This window comes from Rhea pennata, chromosome Z (assembly GCF_028389875.1).
Source record: "Rhea pennata isolate bPtePen1 chromosome Z, bPtePen1.pri, whole genome shotgun sequence".
Lineage (NCBI taxonomy): Eukaryota > Metazoa > Chordata > Aves > Rheiformes > Rheidae > Rhea > Rhea pennata.
The window spans coordinates 26,159,506-26,170,174 of record NC_084702.1 but is presented as its reverse complement, the minus strand read 5'-3'; the positions used below and the strand labels follow the sequence as shown (position 1 = coordinate 26,170,174).

Below are 10,669 nucleotides of genomic sequence, written 5' to 3'. Positions count from 1 at the left end.
AATGGCCACCGTCGTTGCTATGGGGCGTGACTGCGCCTGCGCGTAGGGCCCCCCCGCCTCCCGGGGTGGGGAGGGAGCCCGGGCGAGCTCATTCTTGAGGGGAGGCAGGGGTCTGCCCGAGCGTTCTATGAACCGGGAGGTGGAGCGCGCTGCGTGTTGCCTCCCCCCCCCGCCTTCGCCTGTTGGTGGTGCCCGGGGCGAGGCGGAAGTGAGCGTTGCGCGGCGGCCGGGAAGCAGCTTTGCGGCGCCGTTGCGCCTGGCTGGGCCGCGCGCCCGGAGCTCCTCGTGCTCGGCCGCCGCGCGCGCGCCCCCGCCAACGGTCGCCGTCGCTCCCCGGCCGCCATGAGGCACCTGCCGTACTTCTGCCGCGGCGAGGTGGTGAAGGGCTTCGGCAGAGGGTCCAAGGAGCTGGGCATCCCCACGGGTGAGCGGCTCCGGAGGGCCTGGGTGCGAGCGTGCCTGCGCCGGGCCCCGACCCGCCTGGCGCGCTTCGGCGGGCGCGACCCCGCCTCGCGTCTGGTTGGGCTGTGGGAGCCTGTTGTGCAGAGGCCACCGGGAGGGAGCCCTGCTCAGGGGCGCGGCGGCCGCGCTGCGCAGCGGGCGGCGGCGCCCGGCTCTCCTGTTGGGTAACAAGAGCGGGAGTTCGGTTGCGGGTGGGAAACTAACGCCTGCTCGGTGGAACCGAGTGAACTGCCTCGTAGGTTCTGGAGATGGCCGGCTGCCTTGCACAATTATGCTAATGGCATGACTTGCTCTTTCTATGAATAGTCTTAACTTTTTCAGGATTAGACGCTTCCCCCCCTTTTTTTCTGACAGCTTTTTTTGTTTTATGCTTATAGTTTTTTTTCCTCTTTTGTGATATTTTTTCACCAGTCTATTTAATGTTTTCTTTCTCTATTTTTGTTAGTTGAATCGTATGTCTGATGATGATCACGATGATATGTGGGATGCTGGAAGGTGATCACCCCCACTGTGTTGTAATATGGAAGCTTGGAAATAGTCATTCTTGCAAACTTGTCATGCCTTGGCTGAGGACAAGAAAGGCATTAGCAATTGCTGTTCAGAATGAGATGCAAAGGCAATAATGTGGAGGCTAAAAGGCAGAGTAGTTGGAGCTGCGTAAAAAAGTATATTTTCCCATTGCCCTTCTCTATTTCACTTGTCTAAATAAAGACAGAAGTATAATTCAAATGAAATTCAGCCTGTTTTAAAGTGACACTGCAGACAGCAGGCATGTTGCACCATTTCTAGTAGAAAAGAAAATCTCCTAAGACAAATATTAAGATATTGGATTTAAAACTATCTATTAATACAAATTTAGTGATATCAGGGAGGTGTGAGAGAGAATTACTTGTGATCTATGATAAAAATTAAACTATTATTTCTGTCAAATCAGCTAGAAAAATTACATGAGTAGATCTGTGCATGTTAGAAGCTAAAGTAGGATAGTTGTTCTGGGACAAGCTTAGGTTCATTCCCCTCAGGCAGAACAGGATGTACTTTACTTAAAATACATAGTTTTCTTATAAACAGAAAAAACACAGGAATTTCCAAATATAGATAACTCTGAAAGGCAACATGTGTAAACATTCATGACAATCATAACTTATTTGTGCATAATTTAATAAATAATTATTTTACTAATACTTAAATAGTTTTAAGATGATTTTCTGTAAGCAGAATAAACTTGATTCTTCCTTCTTTGACCATATTAGAGCTGTAGAAAATATTGTAATAGTGAAATGCGTTCAGACTGAATATTTTACCTGAGTTTATTAATTTTAACTGTTACAGATTACATTCTGTGATGCCGTTTTATAGTTTACGGTTTACCAAATGGCACATTGTATCATTATGATCATCATCAGTGTTCTGTTTTTAAGTAGCATATAGGCATATCTTGGCTTTTAAGTGTTTAAAAATTCTGTGATGCCTTTGACTTACAAATGTACACTTTCTAAAATTTTTACAGCTAACTTTTCTGAGCAAGTAGTCGAAAGCTTTCCATCTGATATCTCTACTGGTATATACTATGGATGGGCCTGTGTTGGAAATGGAGATGTGCATAAAATGGTTTTGAGCATAGGATGGAATCCTTTCTTTAAGAATGTTAAGAAATCAGTGGTAAGAATTTTGCTTTGTGTGGTTTCATTGTACTAAATAAGCCAAATGCCTGCTTTGAGTAAGGTGAGCAGAGTTTGATCCATAAATGAAATCTAGAAATCCAATTTGGTATTAGGAATGTATTTTGTATCCATCTCATATGTTTGTATTCTGAGAATGGTCTCAGTAGCCAGAGAACATACAGCTATAGATAAGTAAAATGTATTTGCTTTATCTTCCATCATTAAATAAATTCACCTCAAATAAAAAAAAAATAATAATTTTATTTCTGAAATGCTTATGATGCTTATATCCATGAAGCTTATGTTTATGTAGTTATATGGAATTTACTGGTTATGAACTTGAACATACTAACCTTTCATACTCTACAATCTGTCATCTACATTTAAAATGGGAGATATTGGGGCATCTTAATTTGTAATGCTTTTTCATTCTTCTCTGAAATGATGGAATGCATACATGTGATGCTGTGGTTTGATATATAGAATTAATATCTGAAAAGTAAACAACAAGTCAGAGGATTCAAAATCTTGAGCTGAGACAGCTGTATTTTTCTTGCTATCAGGTTCTGGTGCTTTTTCCCAGTCTTGCAGAATTGTGTGTTAATTGTTGATACTTAGAAACCCTTTTATTTGGGCATGAATCTCTGTCTCTATGATAGCTACCTTCACTCCTTTTAGAATTTTCTCATTCCATTCCAACATGTTCTAGTTATAAAAGCTCTCTTTAAACCAGCTATTTCAATCAAAATCATTACAGTTATGTGGACTCACCAACTTAATGACTGAACAAATCTATGTTCTACTTGTAATTTGCTGCCCTGGAAATCGTGCCTCTGAGATAAGTGGTGGTGAAGTTTCTTCTTGAGAATCACTTTTTTTCCCCCTGCCTATTAGAACACTCTTAAGTGAGTAATTTTTCTTAAACTGCATGCAAAATACAGTTCTCTCTGCTGCTGTCTGCTAACATAAGCAATTTTCTCTCTTAACCTAAGCAAAAGATCTAGCCTATTAGTCTTGCATGATACATGTTAAATTGTCTCATTTTTCTTGATACACATTAGGGAAGATTTGAATTGGGGATATTTGCTGAACCATCCTTGGAACAAGGGAAATAACTCAAAATTGCTCATAATAAATGCAACTTTATTTCTCTTCCTTTAGGAAACGCACATAATCCACACTTTCGAAGATGATTTTTATGGAGAAATTCTTAGTATAGTCATTACAGGATATATTCGACCAGAAAAAAACTTTGATTCTTTAGGTCAGTATTGCAGATATCCCTTAAACCAGTCTCTTATTTGTCTTATTCTCACATATTGGAAGTATTGTGTTGTCACACTCTCTCTCTCTCTCTCTTCATCAACAAAACCCCACATCTTTGGTACTTATTTACCTCAGCCTAAAAATTACTTCGGTGTAACAGTATGTGCTTGTTTGAATCTAAAAATTGTGTTGTTGCATCTGAGGAATATTTTTAAAAACATGAGCATATCATAAAAATATATATTTTTTTAAATACAGCTCTTATACTTGAAATAATTTGTGATATTCTATTTAATTTTATTTTATTTTTTGCTAAAATGTTGTTTGGAACAAGAAAAGGATAGCACTTACAGCCATGAAAAATGTAACTCTGACATTTAAAAAGAGGGCATTTTAATTTCTTTGTTTCAGAACTTACGGTAGTTTATTTTTTCCAAATTGTACTTTAGAAAGTGAACTTCTTAAGGTATTAATGTCAATAGAAATAGTAAACTAAGACTTGGAAAATTGTCCATATAAATCAAACCTGACACTTTTTTTGGTGCAAAATGTAATTACAAATGTAATAATGCTGATGCTCATTTGTTTTGCAGAGAATTTTGCCTTTCAAGTTTTGTAGTAATTTTTATTGTGATTTTTGTGATAGTTTTCTAGTGTTCTGTGGTATGCTTTATATTCCCTTGCTGTGTGTGTTCAGAATTCAGGTTTTAAATACCCCTATTCTTATTTCTGTTTTATAGAGGCACTTATTTCAGCAATTCAGGAAGACATTGAAGAAGCAGAAAGACAACTGGATTTACCAGAACATCTTAAACTCAAAGAAGACAACTTCTTTCATATGCCAGAAGGCAAAATAGTAAACAGCCATTAAGCAAAGCTCTTCATTAATTTTTTTTTCTCATGAAGCTCTTTTCTTTGCACTGCTTTTGTAGGTACTAATTGTCACATACCTGTTTAGGTAATTGAGGTTGGAACTGAACACTGTAAAACCAAAGCAAGATGATTTAAGTTTTTGTTAATTGATCATTAAACCAGTCATGCAAAAGGAGTAGAAGGCTGTTTTAGGTCCTTAGAGATGAAATTGTGACTCCTGAAGTTGTCAGTTGCATAGTGAACTTAGCACATACAGAACTTGACCAAAGTTAATTGTACCTCTTCTGCTCCCACGGTGTGGAAAGTTAAATACTTAAGTGAAGAATATCTGTTACTAACATACAAAATGTTACTCCAAACTCTTTTCTCAGTTTTATCATTCTTGCATCTGGATTATAGCTAGCAGCTTAGAAAATTTTGATACTGATTGAGTTAAAAATTTACCTGTGGTGCAGGAAGCCAATATTTAGGTAACAGAAACAAGAATAATTGACTCTATTTCTTAGTTTTGATATACTATACAACCATTGCGGTGGAAGCTGGCATTTTAAGTGAAACTATTTATTGTGAGTTTATTTGAATTAGACCTAATCACTGTTACTCATTGACTGAGTTACTGGAGTCAGAGATAGACGCTTCTGCCTAGTTGCTTGCATGTATGACAGTGTATGAGCTGCTGAGTTTACTTCTAAGGAAGTGTTTCCCTAAAATTTGGGAAATGAATGACAGGGTGAAAGTTGATGTACTGTTCAGGCCAAAGTAGTGCAGAACCAATATAACAAGACTTATACCCTTTGGGTCCTAAGGAATAAAAAGTAACCAGAGGCAAACTTATATATAGCCTCGTCTCAGAGAGATGAGGATAACCTATGGGTTGTTCACCATACTGGCGATAGAAGGACTGACTTCAAGGCTGAAGTTCGAATGTAAGGCAGAAAAGAATCCCCTCAACCCTATGCACCAAGTGCAGGTAAGAGCCAAGTTTTAGGCTGACCAATTAAATTAGTATACAAGTGAAAGCTTTTTGCAGTTCTTGGAATAATCATGTATCAGCTCTGTGGTAGCTATTAAGTAATAATAACAAGTAACTGCAATCTTTCTGATTCTGGAAGGTATGCATGGATAAATGGAGGGTATGTTGTCAAAGTTGATAGCAATTAGGAAAATATCTCTGAAATGTATACCTAATGTGTGATTCTGAATCTTCTTTTTTTTCCCCTGCCCTGTTCCTCCTTAAATTGTCTGTCCCCTACTCAGTGAGGGGAAAATGAGAAAGTGAGCTGCAGTGACTTTGTTGTGCTCATATTATCTTAATGTGGGCTTGTGATGTGGAAGCATCTCTTTCTGAAACTCAGACAGTTCTGTGGATGTATCTGAACTGCAGTTGTAGCTGAACTTTTGCATGCAGTTTGGGAATGCACAGTCTCTGTAGTGCAACTTCATGTATTTCCTCCCATTCGCATCCCATTTTGACCTATAATTTGGTTTCAAGGTTTAAGAGAGTTGTGAGAAAGTAGCCTTCTGGTTCTTATCTGTGGCAGGTGCTGTCGAGATGTCAAGCTTCTAGTTCAGCTTCATATTGCTCTAACTAAGCCAGTACCAAGCGGCTTTATTAGAGAAAAGACCTTGATTGGCTGTGTAGGACTTCAGCAGAAACTTGAGATCATTCAAACAAGTTGCTCATGTATTCTATTGATGACAAGAATAACATGAATGCAGATCTTGAGCAGGGAGGGAGTGATTTCTACATAAGCACTGGTTAGAATAAACAGCATTTTGACCTCTGTACCTAAGGTTTATATATCTAACTCTCCAAAGTTGCTGACAGTTTTGTCCTAAGAGTTTCCTGAATGTTTTCAGCACAATTCTGCCTTCCTAGTAGGAGAATATTAAGAAAAAAAAATAACTTACTGCTGTTTAAAAAAAAACTGTCTTAAGTGATTTAGTGGACTTTATAATATGTTGGAAATTGTATTCTAAAAATCTGTACAATAATTATCTTGTAAGAGTAAACAGTTGGATTTTTTCCATTTTAAAATGGAGGGATGAAGGACTTTTCCACTCAGTATGAAGAGCTGAGGTATTTTTGAGTTTGTAACAATGTCAATCTTATATACATTTTACTTTTTTGGTAGGCCAAATAATAGAAGCAGTAATTGGCAAAATATGTTACCAAGAACATATTTGAAGTATAAAACTTTATTTATCATGGTATTATGACTAAACTCTGATAGCCTTCTTTAAAATTAATTTTTGGTTGGTGATTTCATGTGTCTGCTGTGGAAACCATGGTGCCTTAGGCTGGTTGTTTGAGTAGTGCTTTTCCGTAACTGCTGATGAATGCTACTATCCAGTACTGATTTCATTATTGAGCCACTGTGCCAAGCATAGAGAACGGTGGTGAAGGGAAAACTTGAAAACCTATTAGTTTGCTAACAGCTCTCACCTGAAGTGTGAAGTATGGTTACAGTGAACTAATAAACAGCTCTTTGTATGTTTGTCTTCAAGTTAGAGAAAATGTAATTATGTTCATTTGGCTGAGTGTACCTATCCATGCATGTTATTTAAGATAAAATATTGTATATCAATTATTTAAATTCAGTACATAGTGCCTAGCGCAGTATAAACTTTATGAAGGTTTATATTTTTTTATTATTTACAAATAACTATTTATTTCAATTAATGTTGCTGCACTGTACCATTAATAAATGAAATGTAACTAAGAAAGTTAGAATTTTATTCATCATAAGTTTTTCTGATTGATTGTATGTAATATGTGTTTGCATATTCCTTAGCATACTCTGAAAGATGTACTGTGGATTTCTTTCATTACTCTGCATAAATTTCTGTCAGGTTCAGGAAGGAAGATTTCTGTTCTTCATGTTATAAACTTAGTGCCACAGTATTTGAGTCACAGAGATAACTGTACGTATTTGCACTTGTTTACATGCAAGACACTACAAACAGCAAGTGAGGCATAAAGGGGTTTCATATCTTGCTTCACCTAAACTGGAGGACCACTGAAATGTTGAAGTCTGAAAAATATAAGTATTTCCATAGTTTCAAATTCTAAAAAAAAAAAAAAGATACAGGTTTATCTAAATTTAAATTGCCTGCCTCCTTTTCAGGTCTATTACTATTACGAAATGAAGTTTGTTGACAACGTGAGAATATCTGCATAAGAATTTTTTTTTCCAAAAAACTTGTAGTCAAAAACAGTCTTATTTGATAACTGTGGTACTGAACTACCTGATGTCCTAATAGCCTGCAGAATATATGCTTAGGGGATGTTAAAACTAAGCATGCCTTTGTATACAGAAAAACTTATGGCTTAATCTGCACAGAAAAATCGTCTGGAATAGTTATTCACACTGGCTTCTTGTATGGCTAGTTACTTTCTGAATTGGTAGCCTTGGTAGGAACAGACATGGAACCTTTATTCAATTGGTATTCTTACTTTGAGGCGGGATCCCTCTGTATGTAATCTAACTTTCTCAAAAACTATATGAAACACTAAAACTTGAAGCCTGCATAAATGCATTTACAGCTGTTTTGCAGTCTCATCTGACATTTTGTTGAGAGCAGTCCTGAGACAAAGGAGACGAAAATTCTTTCTTTTAAATAGATATAAGCATAAATTTAATAGCTGTGAGTAAATATAATAATCTCAAAGCTGCAATAGGTGAATTCTGAAAGTTTGCTGAGGAAGAATTCCTAATGTTTTTCATATTTTGACACACAGCATCTCTTTCTGAAAATGCTATTTCTAGAGCAATCTGTAGAGATGGTGTAAGGTGTCCTTTTAAATTTTTGTTCTGTCTTGGACTTATTAGTCTGTCTTAGCAATTCTTGGAAATAGTTTATTTTGTGAGAATCACCACTTCGTTTGTTACAGTCAAGCTTATTGCCAATGTTGCTGTTCAATAATTCCTATTTATACTTTCTTTCAAAGCTTTTTAAAACTTTTTGCTTCTTTGAGAAGTCAGATGGAGGAAGCTGCCTGCTTTCCTAATGTTCTCATTCAGTTGTTAAAGCATTCATTTAGGTCATGGTGAAGATTCCTCTGTTGCTGCTGAAGGGGAATCAAACCTGTATCTTAAAGCAAACTAATCTATCTGGCACAGGCCTCTTCAGAAAGGCAAAAGCTCCTCTTGTACTTTCACACTTGGCAACTCTTTATATGTAGCTTTCTGTATAATGCCACTGAAGTTGCATCAGGAAAGACTGTAAAATATTGCGGTGTTGTGGATATGTCATAGGGCTTGCTTTCTGTGTAAGGTGCACTGGATTTACTGGTATAGTCTGATGTCCATCAGATTGTGGTTCTAACACCGCAGCATCCAGACTAGAGGCGTGGATTTAAAATTAAAAAATCCTCAATCCTTTATGTTGTTTAGAATTTTATTTAGTACTTGGCCCTATAATTTCCAAGCATCCAGATTTTATGTGAGTTTTCTGGGATTAAAATATCAAATTCTCTTCAGATTTATTTTGTAATAAATGTGCTCTATCTAGAGCTATATTTTTTTTTTCTTCTTTTGTTTGTATTTTTCTGAAGGGAGTTGAGAAACACCCAATGAATAGAATGCAATACTTCCTAGTGTATTGGTTAGAAAATTTGAATTATTAATTATTCCAGGGGCAAACTTGGATGGATTTATGGCCCATTTTGATTTTTAAGCAGCCTGAAGCTTTATAAACATGGCTACCAATGGCAGTTATTAATTATATATAATTATATAATTATATAGCTTATGGGTAGTGATTTTTATTGTTTGGGAATTTTTGTTTCTTGCTGGTGGCTGGGGAGAGCTAACTGCTTTTTTTATTTTTTTTTTTTTATTTTTTTTTTTTTTTTGATGTTATGTTTTGTTCTTAGGTTTCTTAAATTTGCATTTAGTTTTTTTTTTCCACAGTATTGTCAGTGAAAGTAGAAGGCAGGATTCAAGGTAATGATAAGATTTTTATGTGACTTTTTGTTTCCTAAAGGTGAGACACCTAAGTGAGGAAATTAAGTGTATTTAGGCATACAGAACAAAGAAAGAAAAATGGGTAATGAAGATGATATCAAGTGACATGAAAGAGGAGAAAGCATAGAGCAGAATACTTCGATGAGGTTTTGGATGGTATATGCAGTGAGAAAGGATAGAGTTACATGAGGGGAAAAAAACTGAGCAAGAACTATTAAAATAATGGATGTTAGATAAATGTAGAACCTGAACTCTTCCTGAAAAAGAAAATATGCTTATTTATATGCTGAATAGCTAATATAAGTGAAAGAATACTTCATTTTTACTGTGCAGTTAAGTGTGTAATATAAATTTGCTAAATCATGATAAGAAAAAAAATTAGTGCATCTGTTTCCTTGGTTAAGGTCCGAATAGTTCTTCCTTCTGTTTAAACCTTCAGAAAAGAGACAATGATGGGGGGGGGAACCATAAAAAACATTTCTAAGGGAAAAACTTTATCTTGTCATGTTCACCATTAATAAAACTAGAGATTTTGTTTAAATCTGCCTGTAGACATGTGTTAAGCTACTCCCTTAATATTTCTAAACAGTAGGAAACAATAAATAAAAGAACATATGTATGTTGGAAGGACAGCAGAAGGTACATGTGTGTATGATATCTAGTATTAATTTTTGTTTTTAATATCTCTAATTTGGCTAGTTCATTGCAAGTGTGTGTTACCCAGCCAGAATCTTGTCATCTGCTGCTTGATTGTAAATGTGATAGATCATGTAATTATCTGTACATTCTTGAAAAGGTAATGTTACTATTAAAATATTTTGTATATTAAATAGATTCAGGACTGGAAATGAGTTTTTAAACCTTGACGTCTAATCTTTGGTATTGCCATGTATACATACTAATTACTGCCCCTAAAAAAAAAAAAGTGGAAAAAACTTTTGAAAACAGAAGGAATAGAAGGATCTATTAATCCTTCTGAACTGTTAGAACATCTGTCTGTTCCTCATCAGGTTGCACATCTGGTTACTCCGAAATTCAGACTTGGAACTGCATATGTCCATATGAAGTTGTAGGGAAGGTTAAAAGTTCTGTAGGTAACATTGGTCTACCTGCTGAAAGAAGGATACCTTTCTGACCTTCCCCTATCCCCATGGGATTCAATTTGATGGATGGGTTTGACATCCACAAATCCATGGGCCTGGATGGGATGCACCCACGGGTACTGAGGGAACTGGCAGATGTTGTTGCCAGGCCGCTTTCCATCATCTTTGAAAAGTCATGGAGAACTGGAGAGGTGCCTGAGGACTGGAAGAAAGCCAGTGTCACTCCAGTCTTCCAAAAAGGCAAGAAGGAGGACCCAGGCAACTACAGGCCGGTCAGCCTCACCTCCATCCCTGGAAAGGTGATGGAACAGCTCATTGTGGATGTCATCTC

At 36.8% G+C, this 10,669-nt stretch overlaps 1 protein-coding gene across 1 annotated transcript; it reads left to right on the top strand.

The window, feature by feature from the left end:
* Window positions 1-254: 254 nt before the first annotated feature.
* Window positions 255-10,069, top strand: RFK (riboflavin kinase). The gene is made up of 4 exons (XM_062600194.1): window positions 255-424; window positions 1,973-2,124; window positions 3,288-3,390; window positions 4,133-10,069. The coding sequence occupies exons 1-4, from the start codon at window positions 343-345 to the stop codon at window positions 4,261-4,263; spliced, it is 468 nt and encodes a 155-aa protein (XP_062456178.1). The 5' UTR covers window positions 255-342; the 3' UTR covers window positions 4,264-10,069.
* The last annotated feature ends 600 nt before the right edge of the window (window positions 10,070-10,669 follow it).